The following is a 27,620-nucleotide window of genomic DNA, read 5'->3' on the forward strand; positions in this document are numbered from 1 at the left end:
ATGGAGCAGTGTGTTTGTGGGACATTGAGACTATTCTGAGGAGAATATTTTCCCTGAATAAGAGTAAGAGAATAAGATGAAGTTGGCGACATTAGGTAGGTAAGGCTTTGATCTGGATGAAATTACATTATAGTTTGAAAGCCATGTGGAATAATTTAGGTATGAAACTTACTCGTTTTTGTTTTGTTTTTAGCTTTATTGAGGTATAATTGATATACAAAAACTGCACATATGTTTTGTATACAATTTGAATAAGTTTGGACATGTGTACACATATGATTCCATCACCATAATCAAGGTAATAAACATAACAACCACCTCCAAAAGTTTCCTTTGTGTTTGTTTTTGGGGCGTGTGCAAGCACACACACACGCGTGTGCATGCAAAAAACATGTAACCACAGATCTACCAGAGATCTTGTTTTCCTGCCAAAATGTTGCATTTCCCAAGATCACCGTGGCCTGCCGTGCCCCCATACTGTGCCTATAAAAATCACCAAGACCCGGCCTGGGCGTGCTGGCTCACGCCGTAATCCCAGCTCTTTGGGAGGCTGAGGCTGGTGGATTAGGAGGTCAGGAGATCGAGACCATTCTGGCCAACATGGTGAAACCCCGTCTCTACTAAAATACAAAAAATTAGCGGGGCGTGGTGGCAGGCGCCTGTAGTCCGAGCTACTGGGGAGGCTGAGGCAGGAGAATCACATGAACTTGGGAGGTGGAGGCTGCAGTGAATAGAGATTCCGCCACTGCACTCCAGCCTGGCGACAGAGTGAGACTCCGTCTAAAAAAAAAAAAAAAATCACCGAGACCCTCGCAGGCAGACACACAGGCGGCTGGAGGTCGAGAGGCGCACACCGACAGGCACCAGCATGCCAGCAGGCCACCGACCGGCAGAAGCAGAACGACACAGTTTGGCCGGGGCTGTTGGAGGAGAGCCCAGGCCACTGAGTGGCCTGACTCCAGGGGAAAACCTTCCCACTCCATCCCCTCTGGCTCCCCGATCTGCTGAGAGCCACTACCACTCAATAAAACCTTGCACTCATTCTCCAAGCCCAGGTGTGATCAGATTCTTCGGGTACATCAAGGCAAGAACCTGGGATACAGAAATCCCTCTGCCCTTAAGACAAGGTAGAGGGTCTAATTGAGCTGGTTAACACAAGCCGCCTATAGACGGCAAAACAAAAAACGCCCTGTAACACACGCCCACTGGGGCTTCAGGAGCTGTAAACATTCACCCCTAGACACTGCTGTGAGTTGGAGCCCCACAGCCTGCCCGTCTGTATGCTCCCCTAGAGGTTTGAGCAGCGGGGCACTGCAGAAGCGAGCCACATCCCATCGCACACCCTTCGAGGGAGACAAGGAAACTTTTCTCATTTTTCTACCATCACGTTGATTTTTTTCTAAATTTTTTTACATATATAGGAAACAGCTGTCTTGGGTTACAATTAGTAAGATGATTCTAATAAAATAATATCCACAGAAAAAGTATGAGAGTCATTCTGTGAGTAAAAAACTTCTATTAGCCTCATCCCCCAAGACGAGGTGATTGATTTGTTAGCTCCCTATAATGCTTGAGGGCCTAGAAAATAGTAGTGACTTTTAGACACTGTTCAGATGCAAAAAATTGAAATCAAGAGATGGAAGCCATGAAACCGTAGTTCAATTAAAAGAAAAATTAGAGTCTGAAACATAAGGTGGAGAGATCTAAAAGATGTGAAGGCAAACAAAATGCACAAAATTTTCTAGGGTTGTTTTTTGTTGTTGGGGGCGGAGAAAAGTTTTTGCATTAAATTAACTTCTTATTTTAGAATAATTTTAAATGTATAGAAAAGTTGCAAAAATATTATAGAGATTTCCCATATACCTTGCACCCAATTTTTCCTTGTACCCAGTTTAAATGTATCAAGTTAATATTACAATGGAATATTTGTCGCAACTAATGAACCAATGTTGAAACCTTATTATTAGCTAAAGTTCATATTTTATTTTTATTGTCTTAGTTTTAACCTCTTTTGTTCTTGGTTATCCTGGCTAGAGATTTATCAATTTTATTCACCTCTAAAAATAAGTAATTTTGATTTTTTGGGGTTTTTTGTTTTCCTATTTTAAGTTTTTAAAATTCTGCTCTAAATTGTTATTTTTTATGCTTTTAAAAATATTTACTTGTCTCTTCTGTGGATTCTAAGGTATAAGCATAGTTTATTAATTTTAGATCTTTCTTATCTAATTTATTTTTTAATATTCTAAATTTCCCTTTAAGCACTACTACATTCCACAAATTTTTGTAAGTTGTATTTTAGTTTTCATTTAGTTTAAAATATGTTTTTGTTTGTCTTAAAACTTCTTTAACCTATAAGTTATGTAGATGCATGTTGTTTATTTTCCAAGAATTTGGGAAATTTTCATTTTCTGTTATTGATTTCTAGTTGTTGTGGTCTCTAAGTGAAATAAACCAGTCACAGCAGGACAAATGCTGCATATCTCCATTTATATGAGGTATCTATAATAGTCAAACTTGTAGAAGCAGAGAATCCAATAGCGGTTCCCAGGAGCTAAGAGGAGGGAGAAACAGGGAGTTGTTCACTGAGTATAAATTTTCAGTTATGCTAGATGAATATGTTCTAAAGATCTGCCATACAATATAGTGCGTATAGTTAACACAATGGACTCTAAAATTTGTTAAGAGGGTATGTCTCATCTTAAGTATCCTTACTACAAAAACAAACAACATAAATGGACACAAGAACACTTGGGGAAGTAATGAATATGTCAATTACCTCGATTGTGGTGATGGCATCAAGGATGTTTACATATGTCCAAACTCCTCGAATTATACACATTTAAATATGTGGTTATGTATCAATTCTACTTCAGTAAAATGGTTTAAAAACAAAAATATCCTTTCTTCCCCTTAAACTGTTTTGGTATTTTGCTTCATCTCTAAGATGGCTCAGATACAGATAGGCTAAGGCTACGGATGCAGGCCAGGTTGTTTGGAAGTTCTCCACAAGTAATGATCATGGGCATTCAAACACAGAGGTTCTGTTAACAGGGCAGAACAAGAAGCAGTAGGCATTAAGAGCATGTATCAGAGTCAGACTTCAGTGGAAACTGTTCACATGCAATCAGTCAGAGCCCCACAGCTGCTGTCAAAGTTACAAAGATTGGACAGGAGGTCATGGAGTTTCTTTTTCTTTTTTTTTTTTTTTTTGAGACGGAGTCTTGCTGTCTCCCAGGCTGGAGTGCAGTGGCATGATCTCGGCTCACTGCAAGCTCCGCCCACCTGGTTGACGCCATTCTCCTGCCTCAGCCTCCCAAGTAGCTGGGACTACAGGTGCCCGCCACCACGGCCGGATAATTTTTTTTGTATTTTTAGTAGAGATGGGGTTTCACCATGTTCTCCAGGATGGTCTCGATCTCCTGACCTCGTGATCCGCCTGCCTCGGCCTCCCAAAGTGCTGGGATTACAGGCATGAGCCACTGCACCCGGCCAAGGTCATGGAGTTTCTATGATGGGGTCTAGTAGTTGGTTGAACAGACTTGTGAGAGTCAAGGAACACAGAAAAAAATAGTCAACTGGCCAACGTAAAGAGTCAGAAATATGGAAGGATATGGAAACTGAGCTTTCTTAATACAGGTAAAATCAGGAGATATATTAAAATAAATAACTGGGATTTTATAAAAGATAACTGGGAAACGATCATTTCTGGGTTTGCAAAATCAGCAATAGTTTGTGTCGTTCAGGAGCTGACAATTTTGTATTCTATATTTCCATAAACTTTTCTAATGAAGTATAGAACTGACTCAGAGTTGGGGATGATTGGCTTCTGCAAGAGATGGCAAACTGGGGAGTCAGAAGAAAAGAGGTGTCAGATAGCAAATTACTGGCTGCCTCACTTAAACCTGCTGGGTATTTTCTGACAATCTCCAACTATACTATGATTTCAGTCCCCTTAACTATGTCTACTTTTTAAACTCATTTTTTTCTCTGATAAGACACACAAGAAACATTTGAAACATTTTAACATTTTAAAGTATGTGTCTGCTCAAGGCCCTCCATATAGTACCTGGGTATCACTACTGGTTACTCGGGGCCCAAGGGCTCTTCAGTTAGCAGGTGATGAATGCCGCCAGGACTGGGTCCTTTCCTTCAATGCAATGGGTTTCCTTCTGGCCCAGTGTGTGTCTAGAAATGTTGTCTGGGAGCTATGGCCTAGAACAGAGGTTTCCCCACTCTGACAGGTGCCCTCTCTTGCTGTGGCTGAGGTGACATCCAAGATGCAAGACAGAGTCCTCCCCACTCTTCCATTTCCTCAGGTGGAAGGAAGGGGTCTCTTTTGGAGCCACTAGCTGTGCAGCCTGAGGTTAGGGGAGGGGTGATGCCAGCACTCTCTTGGCTGCCCTGACTAGTGTCTCAGTATGTCATGTGTCCCCCCATTCCACTGTCTCTGGGCCTAGTTTAGCGCTGGGTGTTGCCTAAAAGTTGTAGTTCTTACAGCCTTCAAGTGTGCCTGGAGACATAGAGTGCTGTAGCCCGCAGTGGTAAGGTTTGCTGGAGCTCAAGTTCTGACTGCTGGGATCAGAGGTTTCCCTCTGGCTAGGGCTGGTTTAAATGCTCCCTTTGTGGGCAAACATCAGCTGAGTTTGGTCCATCTTTCCTTTCTGCTCTAACAGGACAGCACTGAGTTCAATGCCTCCCAATTGCTGTGTTCTCCTGCCCCCAGTGCCCAGAGATGCTCTCATGACCAGGCTGCAGCCTCTGGGGTTGGGGGAGGAGTGGTGTCCATGATTCAAGACTGTTTATTTCTCTCTTCAGTGCCTCTTTCAGCGATATGCAGTTAAAACCTGGTACTATGCATGTTCTCCTGATTTTTGGTTCTTATGAAGGTGGTTTTTCTGTGTGGATAATTGTTAAGTTGCTGTCCTTGTTGGGGGGATGATGGGTGGAGCTTTGTATTCTGCCATCTTGTTCTGCCCTCCCCAATTATCGCTATTGTATACGTATGTTTGAAACTGTGATAACCAAAAATTACTTAAAAATTACAAGACCTTACTCCAGGAGGACTTCACTATTATGAGTGAACTCTACTGCTGTAGACAAAAAGTGCTGACAAGAAAGTGGCAGAAAACCATTTCCTATTCCATTAAAAAATTTCAAATGTTATCACATTTTTACATGACTCTGATTTAAGTAATAACCAAGTAGTAAGCATGTGAAAACTGCCACTAACAAAACTTGAGATCATTTTACTATTAATCATTAGTATTACACTGAAAAAAAATATCTTGGCACTGTGAGGCAAAGTACTACAAAGAATATTACATTTTGACTTTATATTTACCCGTTCTCAGCCATGACCTGCAGTGTAAGTATAGAAACCACAGCAGACATTTTAGTGATAGGAAGGCACCCACGCACTTAAAAGGAGTTTAGATGCAACTGGCGATTTGGGAAAGACAAAAGCTCTTGGTTTTACTTATTTCATGCTGTGAACCGAGTTGAGTCCCTTTATTCATACACCACTTATTGAACAATCTATGCATGTATAAGTAATAAGCACAAATATGGACTCTGGTCTAATTAAAATTACTCAATAAATGCCAGGTATAACCTTTATAATTTTTCTTTTTTTTTTAATTATTATTATACTTTAAATTTTAGGGTACATGTGCACAATGTGCTGGTTTGTTACATATGTATCCATGTGCCATGTTGGTGTGCTGCCACCATTAACTCGTCATTTGGCATTAGGTATATCTCCTAATGCTGTCCCTCCCCCCGCTCCCCACCCCACAACAGTCCCCAGAGTGTGATGTTCCCCTTCCTGTGTCCATGAGTTCTCATTGTTCAATTCCCACCTATGAGTGAGAACATGCAGTGTTTGTTTTTTTGTCTTTGTGATAGTTTACTGAGAATGATGTTTTCCAGTTTCATCCATGTCCCTACAAAGGACACGAACTCATCATTTTTTATGGCTGCATAGTATTCCATGGTGTATATGTGCCACATTTTCTTAATCCAGTCTATCGTTGTTGGACATTTGGGTTGGTTCCAACTCTTTGCTATTGTGAATAGTGCCGCAATAAACATACATGGGCATGTGTCTTTATAGCAGCATGATTTATAGTCCTTTGGGTATATACCCAGTAATGGGATGGCTGGGTCAAATGGTATTTCTAGTTCTAGATCCCTGAGGAATCGCCACACTGACTTCCACAATGGTTGAACTAGTTTACAGTCCCACCAACAGTGTAAAAGTGTTCCTATTTCTCCACATCCTCTCCAGTACCTGTTGTTTCCTGACTTTTGAATGATGGCCATTCTAACTGGTGTGAGATGGTATCTCATTGTGGTTTTGATTTGCATTTCTCTGATGGCCAGTGATGATGAGCATTTTTGCATGTGTTTTTTGGCTGCATAAATGTCGTCTTTTGAGAAGTGTCTTTTCATGTCCTTCACCCACTTTTTGATAGGGTTCTTTGTTTTTTTCTTGTAAATTTGTTTGAGTTCATTGTAGATTCTGGATATTAGCCCTTTGTCAGATGAGTAGGTTGTGAAAATTTTCTCCCATTTTGTAGGTTGCCTGTTCACTCTGTTGGTAGTTTCTTTTGCTGTGCAGAAGCTCTTTAGTTTAATTAGATCCCATTCGTCAATTTTGGCTTTTGTTGCCATTGCTTTTGGTGTTTTAGACATGAAGTCCTTGCCCATGCCTGAATGGTAATGCCTAGATTTTCTTCTAGGGTTTTTATGGTTTTAGGTCTAACATGTAAGTCTTTAATCCATCTTGAATTAATTTTTGTATAAGGTGTAAGGAAGGGATCCAGTTTCAGCTTTTTACAGATGGCTAGCCAGTTTTCCCAGCACCATTTCTTAAATAGGGAATCCTTTTCCCATTTCTTGTTTTTGTCAGGTTTGTCAAAGATCAGATAGTTGTAGATATGTGGCATTATTTCTGAGGGCTCTGTTCTGTTCCATTGATCTATATCTCTATTTTGGTACCAGTACCATGCTGTTTTGGTTACTGTAGCCTTGTAGTATAGTTTGAAGTCAGGTAGCATGATGCCTCCAGCTTTGTTCTTTTGGCTTAGGATTGACTTGGCGATGCGGGCTCTTTTTTGGTTCCATATGAACTTTAAAGTAGTTTTTTCCAATTCTGTGAAGAAAGTCATTGGTAGCTTGATGGGGATGGCATTGAATCTATAAATTACCTTGGGCAGTATGGACATTTTCACGATATTGATTGTTCCAACCCATGAGCATGGAATGTTCTTCCATTTGTTTGTATCCTCTTTTATTTCATTGAGCAGTGGTTTGTAGTTCTCCTTGAAGAGGTCCTTCACGTCCCTTGTAAGTTGGATTCCTAGGTATTTTATTCTCTTTAAAGCAATTGTGAATGGGAGTTCACTCATGATTTGGCTCTCTGTTTGTCTGTTATTGGTGTACAAGAATGCTTGTGATTTTTGTACATTGATTTTGTATCCTGAGACTTTGCTGAAGTTGCTTATCAGCTTGAGGAGATTTTGGGCTGAGACAATGGGGTTTTCTAGAAATATAATCATGTCATCTGCAAACAGGGACAGTTTGACTTCCTCTTTTCCTAATCGAATACCCTTTATTTCCTTCTCCTGCCTGATTGCCCTGGCCAGAACTTCCAACACTATGTTCAATAGGAGTGGTGAGAGAGGGCATCCCTCTCTTGTGCCAGTTCTCAAAGGGAATGCTTCCAGTTTTTGCCCATTCAGTATGATATTGGCTGTTGGTTTGTCATAGATAGCTCTTATTATTTTGAGATACGTCCCATCAATACCTAATTTATTGAGAGTTTTTAGCATGAAGGTTGTTGAATTTTGTCAAAGGCCTTTTCTGCATCTATTGAGATAATCATGTGGTTTTTGTCTTTGGTTCTGTTTATATGCTGGATTACATTTATTGATTTGCGTATGTTGAACCAGCCTCGCATCCCAGGGATGCAGCCTACTTGATCATGGTGGATAAGCTTTTTGATGTGCTGCTGGATTCGGTCTGCCAGTATTTTATTGAGGATTTTTGCATCAATGTTCATCAAGGATATTGGTCTAAAATTCTCTTTTTTGGTTGTGTCTCTGCCAGGCTTTGGTATCAGGATGATGCTGGCCTCATAAAATGTGTTAGGGAGGATTCCCTCTTTTTCTATTGATTGGAATAGTTTCAGAAGGAATGGTACCAGTTCCTCCTTGTACCCCTGGTAGAATTTGGCTGTGAATCCATCAGGTCCTGGACTCTTTTTGGTTGGTAAGCTATTGATTATTGCCACAATTTCAGAGCCTCTTATTGGTCTATTCAGAGATTCAACTTCTTCCTGGTTTAGTGTTGGGAGGGTGTATGTGTCGAGGAATTTATCCATTTCTTCTAGATTTTCTAGTTTATTTGCGTAGAGGTGTTTGTAGTATTCTCTGTTGGTAGATTGTATTTCTGTGGGATCGGTGGTGATATCCCCTTTATCATTTTTTGTTGCATCTATTTGATTCTTCTCTCTTTTCTTCTTTATTAGTCTTGCCAGTGGTCTATCAATTTTGTTTATCTTTTCAAAAAACCAGCTCCTGGATTCATCAATTTTTTTAAAGATTTTTTGTCTCTCTATTTCCTTCAGTTCTGCTCTGATTTTAGTTATTTCTTGCCTTCTGCTAGCTTTTGAATGAGTTTGCTCTTGCTTTTCTAGTTCTTTTAATTGTGATGTTAGGGTGTCAATTTTGGATCTTTCCTGCTTTCTCTTGTGGGCATTGAGTGCTATAAATTTCCCTCTACACACTGCTTTGAATGTGTCCCAGAGATTCTGGTATGTTGTGTCTTTGTTCTCATTGGTTTCAAAGAACATCTTTATTTCTGCCTTCATTTTGTTATGTACCCAGTAGTCATACAGGAGTAGGTTGTTCAGTTTCCATGTAGTTGAGTGGTTTTGAGTGAGTTTCTTAATCCTGAGTTCTAGTTTGATTGCACTGTGGTCTGAGAGACAGTTTGTTATAATCTCTGTTCTTTTACATTTGCTGAGGAGAGCTTTACTTCCAGAACTATGTGGTCAATTTTGGAACAGGTGTGGCGTGGTGCTGAAAAAAATGTATATTCTGTTGATTTGGGGTTGAGAGTTCTGTAGATGTCTATTAGGTCTGCTTGGTGCAGAGCTGATTTCAATTCCTGGGTATCCTTGTTAACTTTCTGTCTCATTGATCTGTCTAATGTTGACAGTGGGGTGTTAAAATCTCCCATTATTATTGTGTGGGAGTCTAAGTCTCTTTGTAGGTCACTCAGGACTTGCTTTATGAATGTGGGTGCTCCTGTGTTGGGTGCATATATATTTAGGATAGTTAGCTCTTCTTGTTGAATTGATCCCTTTACCATTATGTAATGGCCTTCTTTGTCTCTTTTGATCTTTGTTGGTTTAAAGTCTATTTTATCAGAGACTAGGATTGCAACCCCTGCCTTTTTTTGTTTTCCATTTGCTTGTTAGATCTTCCTCCATCCCTTTATTTTGAGTCTATGTGTGTCTCTGCACATGAGATGGGTTTTCTGAATATAGCACACTGATGGGTCCTGACTCCTTATCCAGTTTGCCAGTCTGTGTCTTTTAATTGGAGCATGTAGCCCATTTACATTTAAAGTTAATATTGTTATGTGTGAATCTGATCCTGTCATTATGATATTAGTTGGTTATTTTGCTCGTTAGTTGATGCAGTTTCTTCCTAGCCTCAATGGTCTTTACAATTTGGCATGTTTTTGCAGTGGCTGGTACTGGTTGTTCCTTTCCATGTTTAGTGCTTCCTTCAGGATCTCTTTTAGGGCAGGCCTGGTGGTGACAAAATCACTCAGCGTTTGCTTGTCTGTAAAGTATTTTATTTCTCCTTCACTTATGAAGCTTAGTTTGGCTGGATATGAAATTCTGGGTTGAAAATTCTTTTCTTTAAGAATGTTGAGTATCGGCCCCCACTCTCTTCTGGCTTGTAGAGTTTCTGCCAAGAGATCAGCTGTTAGTCTGATGGGCTTCCCTTTGTGGGTAACCCGACCTTTCTCTCTGGCTGCCCTTAGCATTTTTTCCTTCATTTCAACTTTGGTGAATCTGACAATTACGTGTCTTGGAGTTGCTCTTCTCGAGGAGTATCTTTGCAGCGTTCTCTGTATTCCTTGAATTTGAATGTTGGCCTGCCTTGCTAGATTGGGGAAGTTCTCCTGGATAATATCTTGCAGAGTGTTTTCCAACTTGGTTCCATTCTCTCCATCACTTTCAGGTACACCAATCAGATGTAGATTTGGTCTTTTCACATAGTCCCATATTTCTTGGAGGCTTTGTTTGTTTCTTTTTATTCTTTTTTCTCTAAACTTCCCTTCTCGCTTAATTTCATTCATTTCATATTCCATCACTGATACCCTTTCTTCCAGTTGATCGCATTGGCTACTGAGGCTTCTGCAGTCTTCACATAGTTCTTGAAACTTGGCTTTCAGCTCCATCAGCTCCTTTAAGCACTTCTCTGCATTGGTTATTTTAGTTAAACATTCATCTAATTTTTTTTCAAAGTTTTTAACTTCTTTGCCGTTGGTTTGAATTTCCTCCTGTAGCTCGGAGTAGTTTGATCATCTGAAGCCTTCTTCTCTCAACTCGTCAAAGTCATTCTCCATCCAGCTTTGTTCCATTGCTGGTGAGGAACTATGTTCCTTTGGAGGAGGAGAGGCACTCTGCTTTTTAGAGTTTCCAGTTTTTCTGCTCTGTTTTCTCCCCATCTTTGTAGTTTTTTCTACTTTTGGTCTTTGATGATGGTGATGTACAGATGGGGTTTTGGTGTGGGTGTCCTTTCTGTTTGTTAGTTTTCCTTCTACCAGACAGGACCCTCAGCTGCAGGTCTGTTTGAGTTTGCTAGAGGTCCACTCCAGACCCTGTTTGGCTGGGTGTCAGCAGCAGTGGCTGCAGAACAGCGGATTTTCCTGAACTGCAAATTCAGCTGTCTGATTGTTCCTCTGGAAGTTTTGTCTCAGAGGAGTACCCGGCCGAGTGAGGTGTCAGTCTGTCCCTACTGGGGGGTGCCTCCCAGTTAGGCTGCTCGGGGGTCAGGGTCCCACTTTAGGAGGCAGTCTGCCCATTCTTAGATCCCCAGCTGCGTGCTGAGAGAACCACTACTCTCTTCAAAGCTGTCAGACAGGGACATTTAAGTCTGCAGAGGTTCCTGCTGACTTTTTGTTTGTCTGTGCCCTGCCCCCAGAGGTGGAGCCTACACAGGCAGGCAGGCCTCCTTGAGCTGTGGTGGGCTCCACCCAGTTGGAGCTTCCTGGCTGCTTTGTTTACCTAAGCAAGCCTGGGCAATGGCAGGCGCCCCTCCCCCAGCCTCGCTGCCACCTTGCAGTTTGATCTCAGACTGCTGTGCTAGCAATCAGCAAGACTCTGTGGGCGTAGGACTCTCCGAGCCAGGTGCGGGACCCAATCTCCTGGTGTGTCATTTTCCAAGCCTGTTGGAAAAGCGCAATATTACGGTAGGAGTGACCTGATTTTCCAGGTGCCATCTGTCACTCCTTTCTTTGACTAGGAAAGAGAACTCCTGACCCCTTGGACTTCCCAACTGAGGCAATGCCTCGCCCTGGTTCGGCTCGCGCATGGTGCTCTGCACCGACTGTCCTGCACCCACTGTTTAGCACTCCCTAGTGAGATGAACCCAGTACCTCAGATGAAAATGCAGAAATCACCCGTCTTCTGCGTCGTTCACACTGGGAGCTGTAGACCAGAGCTGTTCCTATTCGGCCATATTGGCTCCATCCCTTCTATAATTTTTCTCCAGTGCTTACGTTCTTTGAATCTAGTATGTGTTTGTACATGGTTTGGTTTCAGAAAGATGGCATTTCCGAAAGATATAAATACTAACTCATGTATTATTTCTTTTATATCTCACGGCTAAGTCACATTTTTCATCTGCACTGCTAGAAAATCATCCTTCACATCTATATTGAAAAGCCACAGAGTCACCCGGAAAAACATTATAAACGTCTCTGAATTGTAGCTTTTGCATCTATAGAATGGGAATAATATTCTTGTACCCCATAGTGCTGCAGGGGAAAGAAATCATTTAATATTCATGAAAGTGCCTGAAGAGTTCTAAGCATGCGGTAAACATGAAATAAATAGAAATATCGCTTTTTTTTTTTTTTTTTTTTTGGAGATGAAGTCTCTCTCTGTCGCCAGGCTGGATTGCAGTGGCGCAATCCCGGCTCACTGCAACCTCCAACTCCCTGGTTCAAGCAATTCTCCTGCCTTAGCCTCCCGAATAGCTGGGATTACAGGCATGTGCCACCATACCCAGATAATTTTTGTATTTTTACAAGAGACAGGATTTCACCATGTTGGCCAGGAAGGTCTCGATCTCCTGACCTCGTGATCTGCCCTCCTCGGCCTCCCAAAGTGCTTGGATTACAGGTATGAGCCACCTTTCATCCTTACCTAAATATTCATACCTTTGTTTGCTGATACCTCAAAAACCTCTTATGCTATCTTTCAGATCTCTTTCTTTTGAACATAGAACCGTCATCACAGTGTCCTGTGCTCAGACCTTCTTAGCTTTCTTCCAAACTCTTGTCCTGAAGCTAGAGAGATATCCATATGTTTTCCTGCTTTGGTCTCTCTTGCCTCTGAGGAAGTGCTGTTAAAAACTCTGGTTTGAAGGTGAGTGCAAAATATACCAAGACAAAGTGCACACTGTTACTGTAGTCCAAGCATCATGCAAGGTTGCCATTCTGCAGTCCATGTCCTCCTACAGGCCCAGAAGGCTATGGACCACATCAGGTCAAGCCAGAGTACTTAGCACATGCTGGGCACCCCATCAGTGTTTCTGGAATGGATAAATTTGGTGTTTATTATTTCTTACTCTGAATTCTCCTCACTAGGAAACTCAAATCCTTCTTGGATGTGGAGTACAAATGGTTTGTACTAACCATTCGGTTACTTTTTAGAGCCCTAATTTCTATGTTTTTGAAGCAGCGCCAGTAGTCACAGTACTCACTTAAGGGGAATCTAGCCTAGATCAGTGTTGATACATCATCTTTGCACTGTATGTGAATTTTTTCTTTCACATTAATTGTTACAAGTGAGGCTTCACTGATATGAAAAAAGAGGTAAAAGTAGGAGGGAAGTCATGAGTAGCTAAAATAATAGATGGAAGGTGAAACAGACAGGTTTTATCTCCTTGATTATTTACTTATTACATGCCTAATTTTGGGCAAATGTCCAACCGCTGTCATCCTCAGTTACGTAATAGTAAAATAGGTACATTAGCATTTGCTCTGCTGAAAGAGTCGAGAGGATTAGAAACAAGGCATGGGAAGTCCTTAGAACATTGAATCAAAGTTACCAGTACAATTCTTTGGGTTTTCAGGGATTGAGCAGTACCAATATCCACTCTCATAGCATAGAACACAAATAGAGAAAGTTTTGAGATGTATCTGTGTATCCCATATTTCAGGGACCCCAGGGTCTTTTACCGCTAACATAGATGAAGAACAGGCAGGGAACTGCAACTACCTGGTTGAAAACCTTGAATTTTGTTTCACGTTTTATTGTGTTAGTGGGATAATGAATACCTAACTCAAATTTTCTTCTCTTTCTACATAAAATTTCCAGAGAAAATAGTAAAAGAAAATCATTCCACAGTGACTGAATTTAATCTCGCTGGGCTAACAGACAAACCAGAGCTCCAGCTGCCGCTTTTACTCCTCTTCCTGGGAATCTATGTGGTCACAGTGGTGGGCAACCTGAGCATGATCACTCTAATTGGGCTCAGTTCTCACCTGCACACCCCCATGTACCATTTCCTCAGCAGTCTATCCTTCATTGATCTCTGCCAGTCCTCCATCATTACCCCAAAAATGCTGGTGAATTTTGTGTCAGAGAGGAATGTTATCTCCTACCCAGCATGTATGACTCAGCTCTACTTCTTCCTTGTTCTTGTCATATCAGAATGTCACATGTTGGCTGCAATAGCTTATGACCGCTACATTGCCATATGTAACCCACTGCTTACAATGTCACCATGTCTTATCAGGTCTGCTCCTGGATGGTAGTTGGGTTGTATTTTATGGGCTTTATTGGTGCTACAGCTCACACAGTCTGCATGCTAAGAGTGCTTTTCTGTAAGGCTGATGTAATCAACCATTTCTTCTGTGATCTTTTCCCACTACTGGAGCTTTCCTGCTCCAGTACTTCTATCAATGAAATAGTAGTTTTGTGCTTCAGTGCATTTAATATCCTTTTCCCCAGCCTCACCATCCTTAGCTCTTACATCTTCATCATTGCCAGCATCCTCCGCATTCGCTCCACTGAGGGCAGGTCCAAAGCCTTCAGCACTTGTAGTTCCCACATCTTGGCCGTTTCTGTTTTCTCTGGGTCTGCAGCATTCATGTACCTGCAGCCATCATCTGTCAGCTCCATGGACCAGGGGAAAGTGTCTTCTGTGTTTTATGCTACTGTTGTGCCCATGCTGAACCCCCTGATCTACAGCCTGAGATAATAAAGATGTCAAAGTTGCCTTAAATAAGTTCCTTGAAAAAGAAGTTTCCTGTGGAAGTTGCCTTAAATAAGCTCTTTGAAAAAAGAAGTTTCTTATGAAGTGGGATATTTTGCTTTAGCAAAAAATTTTAATTTCTGGAAAAGGTTTGATAAGGAAACAATCTAGAGACAGCAAGGTACGTCCACAAATAATGAGATGGCTGCTACTACTTGGTTATTTGGAAGAAAGGTGCCAAGGGTAAAGCTGAATTCATAGGATCAGTTACATGTTGGGACCATTTATGGGATGCCACAGAGTTCATCCACCCAGAGTAACACGTATCACTTCTAAACATTTAAAAAAAATTCGAAAGTCTCCATGTGTGATTAATACTTTATATGTATGGAATATGGCACTTTTTAAGGCAAGACTTATTTACCTTACTTTAAGGAATAAATATATCTTGTCAGTCCCCATGATATTCTCAATACCTGTGTACCTGGGTTTTTCTATTAAGTGTATAGGTAAACACTTCTCGAAGTGTGATCTCCAAAATAAATAATTGCAACCATTTTGAATACAAAATTCAATCACTAATTCTTACTAAGCATGTAGAAATATATTAGGGAATATGGAGGCATATGATGGGTAATAAAACAGTTTCTACCCATAAGGAGATAATACTTAGTGGAAGAGATTGACAGCAATAAATACTGCTAAATACGTTTTGTGTATTTTGACATATATTTATAGCTAGGCTCACACTACTGGCCTGGGTCCCACACCTCCAAGGGAGACTGTGCGTCAGGCGTGGAATAGTGAGGGGTGTGTGAGTGAGCATGGGGTCTGGCCACTGCACACAGTCAGACACACCGGCTGCTGATGCGGGATAGGCAGCTCCAGGTTCTGACACTCTCTGCAAGGCTGCAGCTGGACTAGGTGCACTGCAAGCAGCTTCCTCAGCTGGCACCGGGGAATGTGGTGGCACCCAAAAGCTTGGAGACACCAGGAACTGCAGGGCCCCAAAGAAGGAGTCACAGTGCTGCCTCGGGGAGCTCCCAGGTCTGGGATCCCCAAAGGGCCACAGCTCTTCTCTCCTGTTCACCCACAACATGGTGAGCAAGGGGCATGTTTCAGCCCTGTTTCTGTTGCAGCTCTTTTAGCCTTGCCATTCAGTGGGTCCCAGGTTCTCGTCCTGAGACCAGAAAGAATAAGGCACGCAGACAAGTGGAAGGTGAGCAAGACACAGAGTTTTATCGCACAATAGAACAGCTCAGAGGAGACCTGCACTGGGCAGTTCCTCTCCATAGCAGGGTGTCCCAGTGAGTGTCAAGCTCTCAGCAAAGAGGGTAGTTCCTCTCTGCAGGTGGTCACCCAGTCATCTCTTCAGCTCTCAGCAGAGAGGGTGTCTCCTCTCTGCTAGGCAGGTCATCCCGTCAAGTGCCCAACTCTTAGCAGAGAGGGTAGTTTCTCCCTGCAGCTGGTCGTCCTATCGTCTCCTCAGTTCTCAGCAGACAGGAGACCCTGGGGTGGGCAGCTCAGGGGCAGGGTCCAGAGACTGTCTGCCTCCTCCCCAGCCCCTCCCCACAGCAGTGGCAGGCAAGAGTGCTGACACGGGGCCAGGGTCAGGAGCAGAAGAGTCTCTAGGCCTAGGGGCGGGTCTTACCTGGTCACGCGAAGGTGGGGGCAGCTCAGTTGCCTGCCTTAGAGACATGGGGGACAGGGGTCCCACCACCATTACTGCTGTGCCTGCAGCCTCTCCTGCCACAACCGCTGGCCTCCCCACTGCAGCTGGCACCATGGTAGCAAAGGTTCTGGATGGCCTACTTTTTCACATCAATATAACATTTTTTTTTTTTTTTTTTTTTTTTTGAGACGCAGTCTCGCTCTGTTGCCCAGGCTGGAGTGCAGTGGTGCGATCTCGGCTCACTGCAAGCTGCGCCTCCCGGGTTCACGCCACTCTCCTGCCTCAGCCTCCCGAGTAGCTGGGACTACAGGCGCCCGCCACCACGCCTGGCTAATCTTTTTGTATTTTTAGTAGAGACAGGGTTTCACCGTGGTGTCGATCTCCTGACCTCGTGATCCGCCCGCCTCAGCCTCCCAAAGTGCTGGGATTACAAGCGTGAGCCACCGCGCCCGGCCCACATCAATATAACATTTAACAAAACATGAAATATAATTTTACTTCTAAAATAATTTAGTTTTATATAAGTACAAAAAAATTTTCTGTAACACATATGTCTTTATTGTTCCTCAATATCATTCTTATTTTTTGAAGAAAAAAGTCATCAACTCTCCTTGTCAGGCTTACTAGGAACTCCTCAGGGTCTTGGCAATATCTATCATATTTTAACTTGGGGGCTGAATGAAAGTATTTTCTTCTTCATTGATCTGAAAGGAAGCAGCCCCCAAGTTAAAACATTTCAAACATTACTGTTTTACGAATACATCATGACATCAAAATATCATTAGTAGAGGTAAATGAAAATGAAAACTTTCAAATTTTAGAAACATTTGTTGTTATTTCTGATTTTGTATTTTCCCCTTGTGACAAATCACTTTAGACAATTCCTTTAGTGTATGTTTTAAAAGTTGGCTGAAGTTTTGAATTTTTCATTGTCTCACTGAAGAGATGAAACTCACTAGAGCTCCAGCAAAGTCTCTCACATCCTCATTTCCAATCTGTAATGTTACAAGGACAATGAATCACAACATATGGCAATAGGGAAACACTTGAGAACCAACAGGGGGAAAGGGAAATTCTAATTGTTTCTTTTCCCAAGAGTTGACATTTGTGGGAATAGAATCTAGAGGGAGATCATTATCATTGTTTGTTCCCAATCAGACTCTTATTCTTACCCAGCGTGTAAAATCCTCACATCAGCCACCCTTTGCAGACTGCCAGATGGCTTTAGGCATCAGCTTTGCCAGAGATCAGGATGAATGATTCAAAATAATTGCCAAGGAGACTTTTGGGCTATGACCTCCTCATATCATCAGATTCATTTTTCCCTCCAGAGCAATGGAGAAGAAAAATGTACAACATTGAACTCTGGCAGAAAGGAGGGGTATGTCTGAATCCCAGTCTTTGACTTTAAAATCTTGGAGTCTCCTGTTCTAGCTTCTTTCGCAGTGCAAAGAGAGATGCACACAGCTATTCATCTGTCTCTGCCAGTCCTTATTCTCACATTCACATGCCACGATGAGCAGTAGTTCCCTTGTCATCTACTTGTTCTCTGCAGTATACACTTGTGGCAGACACTTCTGTGTTTACTCATTTAAACTCAGGCAGTATGAGGGTTTTTATTCAGTTATTTTGAATCCATGTTTACTTATCTCTAAGCTTCTTTGAGCAATTTTATTGAACATATATTTATTGAGTTGCTATATGCAAGGCACTATGCCAAGCACTATATTGAATTTATAGTCTAGTACAGAAGAAAAGCAAATAAATAAATAATAATAACATAGAATGAAATTAGTATTACATGTAAACATAAGAAATACATGGATGGACATAGGAAATGGCCTTATTAAATAGAGTTTACACTATTAAAGCCCTTAACTAAAGAGCCTTAACTATTAAATAGGATGTCATAGGATAGAGGTGATAGACGAAGAGAAAAATTAAAGGAACGTCATGGGTTAAAACTGAGAGAGTACCGAATGGCCCAATCATGTAATAGCCAAATCGTATAATACTTGTTGGGACATAAAAGAAGAAAACTTTTATTTTGGTTGCCAGATGATAACAATCTTCGAATAAGAGATATTGATTTGAGCTTCCTATGAGGAAATCAAAAATAGTGACAATTTAAAGAGGTTACTGTTCAGTAAAAAATAATTCTGAATCTCTGTGTTAATATGTGTATTCATGTAGGAAGGAGCAAAAACAAGATATGCTGAGGGAGGAAAAAAACCTTCAGCCATCATTATTGGAATAAAAATTTGAGCAAATAAAAGATATTTCAGAGAAGGCTCAATAGATTACAATTAAAATAACACTGACATTTATTAAGTTCTTACCAACAGACGGGAACTATGCATGATTTGATTTTTACATGAGAATGATATTAACATTTCTATATTTTAGAGGCCTGGAGACGAGATGTAATTTTCTCAAAATCACACAGCATGTATGGGGTTGAGATGACATTTTAACCCAGACTGCCTAATCTAATATTATAGCCCATTAGAATTTTAAATCATGAAATATTGGAACCAGAAGATATATTAAAGGTGATTGAATTCAAGCACCCACACCTCACGCTGTGTCCTTGAATAATGTCTACTAAATGGTTATACAGGCTGCACTCTGACATTTCTGGCTATAAGTAAATTAAGGTGTGTCTCACTTTTGGAATGTTCTTTTTTTGTTGTGAAACCAAATATTTCTCTCCATCATTTGAAGCACTTAGTTTTTATTTTTTCTCTCTTAGAGACATATACAATGAGCCCCATACCGCTTAGATATTTTGAACATTTGGATATAAATGCCATGTGCTACATATATTTATATTGTGTTAGCTAAAACCTCAGTTATGTCAATCATTATTCAAATGACAATATTTTTAGATCATGTTTCTGATATTATCCAGTTTTTCTATATTCCACATAAAATATTAAACCCTAAACTGAAAACGCTAATCCAACTATTGCTGGAGTGTTACATAAGACCATAAATTTCTTCCATCTAGAATTTACTAATTTTCTTTGCAAAGGTAAATATGTATTAGCCTTTTTTGAAAATCCACATCACACTGTTGACTAGTTTTGTATTTAGACTAAGATTGTGAATTGTATTTTGCAGGTGCTCTACTAATCCACATAGCCATTATCTTTAAATTTTATAATGAGCACAGGCAAAATAGATGATTATAAAAAGGGATCAGTATAGAAGATATCTAGTGTTTGTTTTCAAAAAGCCTTCTCAGTTTTGGAGAATATGAGCACTTTTCTGATCTTTTCCAATTCAGCCATGAAGTACAGTTAATGTAGATCAATCATAGTTTTCTGCTCTCCTGGCCAGAATGGGATAATAGGTGACCTGCACTGAGACCATTATATTACTCCCTTGGAATTATTCAAATTAGAACAAGAGAGGCAATTCCCTCACTGTTGGAAAAGCTCCTGAGATCTAAGGATGCTATCAGCCATGCAGTTATGTTTTTGCCTTGCAGAATAGCAGGTGTGGGTGAAGAAAGTTGAGAAATAAAGAGCTGAAGTTTCAGGCAGAATGAGACAGGTCATTACCCAGTTCTTCAGCTATTTTTAGTTGAAATTCTCATAAGAAAGGTAACTCACACTAATATAACTAATTTTATAAACTCATGCCTTCTATTTTAGATAGATAGATAGATAGATAGATAGATAGATAGATAGATAGATAGATAGATAGATAGATAATGAGGTCTTGCTTTGTTGCCCAGGCTTGTCTCAAACAAGTGATCCTCCCACCTCAGCCTCCCAAAGTGCTGGGATTACAGGCATGAGCCACTGCGCCTGACCAGGACTTCTATATTGATAAATTGTAAGGAGCATTTGGTTCTCTTTCCTAATCTGAGTAAAATGAAAATCTGATCGCTGTGCTATTTGATGTGCATGACATATTTATATCCTAGAGAATACGGTAGGAAAGAAAAGAATCCTCTGAAATAACTTTAGTACCTTGCTTTCTTATTGAGGTCAAAAATTGGTGTTTTCTCTTAAAAGGTTATGAACAAAATTTTAATGTTTTTGATGTCTGCAGTTCCTCCTCTGTTTGACCGGACTATTGTCTATTACACAGTAGCAAGAGAGGCTCAGGAGACCACTGCATTCTGTTTCTCCTCTGATAAGGTATAGAATATGTAATGATTTACAAATAATTTCTCTTTCACACAAACACATTCAGTTTCTCTTTTTAAAACTTAGAAACTGTTGACAAGATCATGGACCCTGGAAACCATTCCTCAGTGACTGAGTTCATTCTGGCTGGGCTCTCAGAACAGCCAGAGCTCCAGCTGCCCCTCTTCCTCCTGTTCTTAGGAATCTATGTGGTCACAGTGGTGGGCAACCTGGGCATGATCACACTGATTGGGCTCAGTTCTCACCTGCACACTCCCATGTACTGTTTCCTCAGCAGTCTGTCCTTCATTGATCTCTGCCATTCCACTGTCATTACCCCCAAAATGCTGGTGAACTTTGTGACAGAGAAGAACATCATCTCCTACCCTGAATGCATGACTCAGCTCTATTTCTTCAGTATTTTTGCTATTGCAAAGTGTCACATGTTGGCTGTAATGGCGTGTGACTGCTACGTGGCCATCTGCAGCCCCTTGCTGTACAATGTCATCATGTCCTATTACCTCTGCATCTGGCTCACAGTGGGAGTTTACATTTTAGGCATCCTTGCATCTACAATTCATACCAGCTTTATGTTGAGACTCTTTTTGTGCAAGACTAATGTGATTAACCATTATTTTTGTGATCTCTTCCCTCTCTTGGAGCTCTCCTGCTCCAGCACCTACATCAATGAATTACTGGTTCTGGTCTTGAGTACATTTAACATCCTGATGCCTGCCTTAACCGTCCTTGCTTCTTACATCTTTATCATTGCCAGCATCCTCCGCATTCACTCCACTGAAGGCAGGTCCAAAGCCTTCAGCACTTGCAGCTCCCACATCTCGGCTGTTGCTGTCTTCTTCGGATCTGCAGCATTCATGTACCTGCAGCCATCATCTGTCAGCTCCATGGACCAGGGGAAAGTGTCCTCTGTGTTTTATACTACTGTTGTGCCCATGCTGAACCCCCTGATCTACAGCCTGAAGAATAAAGATGTCAAAGTTGCCATGAAGAAAATTCTGCATCAGACAGCATGTTATGAATAGAATCAATGTCATGTTGTCATATCAAGATAGGTCTTTGGTTTGATTAGATATCTAACTTATTAGATATATTGTTGAGATTTATGAAAATTCAGTGATGCTCTTTTATGTAACACATCTCCAAAATATTCCTCCAGTCTACTTCCATTGAAGTATATTCCAATGAGTATATGTAGAGAAATGCTAAGAATAAAATCAAAAGACTTTTGAGGTTTAAAGTATCCATAGTTTTATTTATTATTATTTTTATTGAGATGGAGTCTAGCTCTGTTGCCCAGGCTGGAGTGCAGTGGTTCAATCTTGGCTCAATGCAGCCTCTGCTTCCCAAGTTCAAGAAATTCTTTTGCCTCAGCCTACTGAGTAGCTGAGATTACAGGTGTGTGCCACCATGCCTGGCTAATTTTTAAATTTTTAGTAGAGAAGGGGTTTCACCATATTGGCTAGGCTGGTCTCGAACTCCTGGTATTCAATGATCTGCCTGCCTCGGCCTCCCAAAGTGTTGGGATTACTGGTTTGAGCCACTACTCTCGGCCCTTAGTTTTCTCTTTTAATTATAATATAGACAACAACCTCAACAATGACAACAATGATAATGATGATGGTAATGAGAATGATAGTAATAACATATATTATTGAAAGTTTATGAAACGTCAAGCACCCAGCACTTTAAATGGGTCACCCTATTTAACATTTACAGTATTACTTCAGGGAAAGCCTTAGTATCATTGTGCTTTCAAAGATGAAAAAATTAAACATTTGTTTGAGTGACTGCTCAGGGTTCCCACCATAATATGACATTGAGACTGGAAAGGTTGGCTCAAGGACTTCTGACATTATTCAAAGTGATACTTGGTCCAGGTAATTGTGAGTAGGTCTAAGGACTCTAGAGAATTTCTGTCTGCAAATCAAGCTTCCCCCGTTCCCTATGACATGTTCCCTATGTGACTGTGTCACTGTTCTCTGGATAGCTTCATGACAGTTTCACTTTTATTTCATTTATTATAATGAACATAACCAAAATCTTTCAAATTTATAATGATCAATGAAAAACAGAGCAAAACCAGAAAATTATTCTAGTCTTATTAAAGAGATGCATTATAAATACTTATATTATTATACTTGATATCAACAGTTTATCAAAAAGCATCACACACATTGTCTTATCTTCATACCAATAACACTGTGGCTGTTGATGAGGCAGATCATTGGGGCAGCTGAAAATTCTGCTAAGTTGCATTGCTTCCATGTAGTTCACACTCTTTGGTATCATAATGTATAAACAGTTTCCATTTTATACCAATTTTTCTTTAAAAAAATGTCTGCCTTCATGTTATTACTTTTCTGCTTCTGGGCACTTAACATCCTGTAACTGTGAATATCCATGATATTCTAATTACTCAATTGCCTGTGATTCTCCCCAATTTAAATTACCTACTTGCTATTGTCAGATCAATATTTTTTGATGCTGTCCCATGTTATTCAACTAATATAACAAATTTCAGTGTTCACTATAGTTTCCTGATATAGGAACAACTAGTACAATATGTCTTTATCATTTTTACACTCCATTATCCATTCATTCAATGCAGTCAGAGATTTGCTCTTAAGGACCCATTGCATTTATTACTTCACTTAATTTTCATCATTTATATAAAGTAAGGGAAAATGGCTACAATTATAACTCTTGTCTTAGGCATGATTCCCAGTCTAGCACTCTGTCCAGCAGACTGTCATGTATACCAATAAGCTAAAAAAGGACAAACAAAAAAGCACTGTTGGGTAGACACTTGAATCAATATAGCTTGAGCTCATACACAAAATATAGACTACTTAAAAGGCAGTAGCTCTATCAAGGAAGAGGGAAAAAGCATGTCATATTCAGGGTACTATAATCAAGGCATAAAGATAGAAGACTAAGCAGAAGTAGTTCATGAACCACCCTGGGTCACTGTAAGAGATCACTCATTTTTTTTTTTAATTTGAAGTTCTAATTTTTGTGGATACATAATAGGTGTATATATTTATGGGTTGCTTGAGATATTTTGAAACAGGCATGCAATACATAATAATCACATCAGAGTAAATGGATTATCTGTCACCTCAAGCATTTATCCTTTGTGTTATAATCCAATTATACCCTTTTAGTTATTTTTAAATATACAATTAAATTATTTTTGACTATAGTCACCCTGTTGTGATAGCAAATACCAGGTCTTTTCCATACTTTCTATTTTTTTGTACCCACTAACCCTCCCCACTTTCCCGACCCCGTGCCCCCCACCCCCACTACTACTCTTCACAGCCTCTGGTAACCATTCTTCTACTCTCTATCTCCATGAATTTCATTGTTTTAACTTTTAGCTCCCATGTGTAAGTGAGAACATGTGACTTTTCTCTGTCTATGCCTGGCTTATTTCACTTAACGTAGTGACCTCCAGTTTCATCCATGTTGTTGCAAATGATAAAATCTTATTCTTTTTTATGGTTGAATAGTACTTCATTGTGTATATGTACCACATTTTTTTTATCCATTTGTCTTCTAATGGACACTTAGGTTGCTTCCAAATCTTGGCTATTGTGAATAGTGCTGCAGTAAACATAGAAGTGCAGATGTCTCTTCAATATACTGATTTCCTTTCTTTGGGGTATATACCTACGAGTGGGATTGCTGGATTGTAAGGTAGCTCTATTTTCAGTGTTTTGAGGAACCTCCAAACTATCCTGTCTAACGATTGTACTAATTTACATTCCCACCAACAGTGTACGAGGCTATCGTTTTCTCTACATCCTCATCAGCATTTAAGCCGATCTTTTGGACAAAAGCCATTTTAACTGGAGTGAGATGATATCTCATTATAGTTTTGATGGGTGTTTCTCTGATGATCAGTGATGTTGAGCATCTTTTCATATGCCTGTTTGCCATTTGTATGTCTTCTTGTGAGAAATGTGTATTCAAATCTTTTGCCCATTTTAAATTGGATTATGAGATTTTTTTCCTGTAGCGTTGTTTGAGCTTCTTATACACACACTCCAGTTATTGATCCACTATCAGATGAGTATCTTGCAAATATTTTCCCCATTCTGTGGGTTTTCTGTTCACTTTGTTGACTGTCTTTTGCTATGAATAAGCTTTTTAACTTGATGTGATTCCATTTGTCTGTTTTTGCTTTGGTTGCCTGTGCTTGTGGGGCATTACTCAAATCTTTGCCCACTCCAATGCCCTGGAGAGTTTGTCTAACGTATTCTTGTAGTAGCTTCCTAGTTTTAGGTCTTAGATTTAAGCATTTAATCCATTTTAATTTGATTTTTGTATATGGCAAGAGATAGGGATCAAGTTTCATTCTTCCACATATGGATATCCAGTTTTCCCAGAACCATTTATTGAAAAGACTGTCCTTTAGTTCCAATGTTATCTTCTTGTCACCTTTGTAGAAAATGAGTTCACTACAGGTGTATAAATTTGTTTCAGGTCTATTTGAATGTCTTATTCCAATACCATGTTTAAGTCAGTCTCTGAGTGATTCTCATTATTGTATAATTAGTTATGAAAAGGCCTATTGATAGCATTCCCATTTATCATCTCAACCAAGCTTCAAGTATTTCTCACTACTTTTATTTATCATGTTGATGTAATTAGTCAGTCATAGCTCTTCTGTGAAGTGGTGATTCAAATACATCATAATTTGTCATAGACATCTCAGAATCCTGCAGGCATTGTAATTCTCAAGCTAAATGGAAGCTCTCTGATACATGGCATGAAGGAACTTGCTGCACTCTGAAAAAATTTCAGTGGGAAGGAGTTAATACGAGATATCATAGAACACCTCAATTCTCAGAGTGGTCCATACACCAGCAGCATTGGCAAAACTTGACAGATGCTTAAAAGTGCAAATCTGAAGCTATGTATCAAACTTACCAAATCAGAATCTGCATTTGAAGAGGATACCCAGTGTGATAAGCTTTTAAGAAATACCAATATCTGACTTCAGATCCCAAGATTTTGATTTAAGTGACATGGGGAGGACATCTAATATTGTATTTTAAAAATCCCTTCGCTTTAAATATGCAGTAATAATTGAGAAAGATGAATGTAGCCCAATCATCGACTTCTTTAAGTAGAATTGAACCTAATGTATTTATCTCTACTTTGATATGCGTGTCCAAATTTACCTTGATTTATTCTGCTAAGACTGCATCCAATTATTCCTATGTTGGAGAAAAACAGGAAAATATAAGAAATAAGAAGGAACGTGGAACATAGGAATCTAAAAATAAAATATTTGAATATTCAAATTAACGTAGGAAAAATATTATTAAGGACTCTTTAAAAAGTTAAGTACTATATCAATATTATGAATTCTTACCCCATAACTCTTAAAATCCAAGTATATATAGATTTTACTTTTGAATCAAGTATATTACCTATTTATACATAAATTAAACATATTTTTGCACAAGGAAATAAGTGGCTTAATTGGTTATTTAGTATTATCTAGGCCTATTAGCAGTAAGATAACTTGTCAGGATATGCCTGGTGCCCTGAAACCTGCTAATCATAGTGTAGGCTGTGAACCAATAGCACTGGCTATAAGAAATGAAGAATCTCAAACCCCACTCAGATCTGCTGGATCAGTGTCTAGATGTTAACAAAATGCCCAGGTAATCCCTGCACACAAAACTTTATCGCTAATTGAGAAGTTTAGGATTGGCAGATAATCTCACTTGAGGAAAAAAAAAAAAAAGGCCACTAGAGAGTCAACTGTAATTGCTTTTTTCCTCAAGAGCTAGTTTCCCTGAGAAATGGAAATCTTTGTGGAGTATTTGTTCCATGTTTTTTGGTACCTGATGTATTTAAACCAAGGAGATAGCTTTATAGCCCAGCCATCAGAACTGCTCAGGGGACTGTCAAAGGCAAGGATATTTGCTTCTATGGTGCTGCACAAAAAAATGAAAGGTTACAATTGTGGATGCTGCTTTGTGATGTAGACCATTTTCTGAGACCAGACTGAGGGATGTGCCCTGCCCTGTTTCTCAGCACAAAAGATAGTAGAAACACCCAACACCAGCATTAGTGCCATTCTTTTCCAGGACAAATAGAGTAAGTTGCAGGTAAAATTTGGCATTGCAGTTCTCAAGCAGAGGTAAGGTGACTGCGGTCATCTCACACTTGTGATTTAAAACTATTAGGCCCAAAGTAATTGTTGTCAAAATTCAAAGATCCCTCTAGAAACATTGATTCATTCTTTCATTCACTCATAAAATATTTTTAAGCACCTTTGATGTGTCAGACGCTAGTTACTTGGGTTAAAGAAGCGGAGAAATTTAAGTTAGTCTTACATCTGTCTTAGAGTTTAGCTCACAGTGTACAACTGCACTGTGTTAGAAGTAATAGGTTGCTTTCTAAGCTTATATTCAGAAGGCCAATCTACTCCAGTGAGTTGCAGATGTCTTCCTGATGGTGTAATTTTTAAATGAGACTTGGAAGAAATACAATTTCACCAGGCAATTGAGGGATAGGATTTAGTAAGACTATTTCATCTGAAAGGAAGCACAAATAAAAGTTCAGATAGCTAAGAGAATATGACATATTCCAGAAACGGAAAGGAACCAAATGTGAACTAGGTCTGGAGAATTGCAAGAGGTAGTATAGATATTCATACTTCATTCTTTTTTTTTAATTATTATTTTTGAGACGGAGTCTCGCTCTGTCTCTCAGGCTGGAGTGCAGTGATGCGATCTCGGCTCACTGCAATCTCCACCTCCCGGGTTCAAGCAATTCTCTTGCCTCAGCCTCCTCAACAACTGAGATTACAGGTGTGCACCACCACACTCAGCTACTGTTTTGTATTTTTAGTAGTGATGGGGTTTCACTATGTTGGCCAGGCTGGTCTTAAACTCCTGGCTTTAGGTGATCCGCCTGCCTCGGCCTCCCAAAGTGCTGGGATTACAGGCGTGAGCCACCACGCCTGGCAGCTATACGTGCTTTTTAGGCAGCTCCAAGAACTTACTGTCTATGCCTAGTTTGCTAAGAGGCTTTTTATTTATTATTACTTTTGGATATTTTCTATGTGCCTTTTCTATATTTTAGAAGAAAATCTGTAAGATTGGTGTTATTACATTCTTAAATGTGAAGAACAGTGAAAATGTCTGGGAAAATATTGTACCTTGCTTTATGAACCAGCATATAAATAATTCTGTAAAGGTTCCATGTCACCTTAAAAAGAATATGTGTCATTAGTTGTTGCATGCCATAAGATCGTGT

The 27,620-nt window shown here is 40.0% G+C and overlaps 2 protein-coding genes across 2 annotated transcripts; both read left to right on the plus strand.

Moving 5' to 3' along the window:
• Positions 1–868: 868 nt before the first annotated feature.
• Positions 869–14,583, plus strand: LOC129478588 (olfactory receptor 8G50-like). The gene is given in 6 exon segments (XM_055270102.1): positions 869–1,127; positions 2,945–3,009; positions 3,792–3,909; positions 13,628–14,020; positions 14,023–14,510; positions 14,512–14,583. Coding segments are annotated over 6 exon segments (1,395 nt in total).
• Positions 14,584–17,396: 2,813 nt separating this feature from the next.
• LOC129478422 (putative olfactory receptor 8G3) lies at positions 17,397–21,493 on the plus strand. Its single transcript, XM_055270017.1, has 3 exons — positions 17,397–17,560; positions 20,242–20,330; positions 20,406–21,493. The coding sequence occupies exon 3, from the start codon at positions 20,423–20,425 to the stop codon at positions 21,359–21,361; it is 939 nt and encodes a 312-aa protein (XP_055125992.1). The 5' UTR covers positions 17,397–17,560; positions 20,242–20,330; positions 20,406–20,422; the 3' UTR covers positions 21,362–21,493.
• Positions 21,494–27,620: the final 6,127 nt, after the last annotated feature.

Source organism: Symphalangus syndactylus, chromosome 3 (assembly GCF_028878055.3).
Source record: "Symphalangus syndactylus isolate Jambi chromosome 3, NHGRI_mSymSyn1-v2.1_pri, whole genome shotgun sequence".
In the NCBI taxonomy this organism is placed as follows: Eukaryota; Metazoa; Chordata; class Mammalia; order Primates; family Hylobatidae; genus Symphalangus; species Symphalangus syndactylus.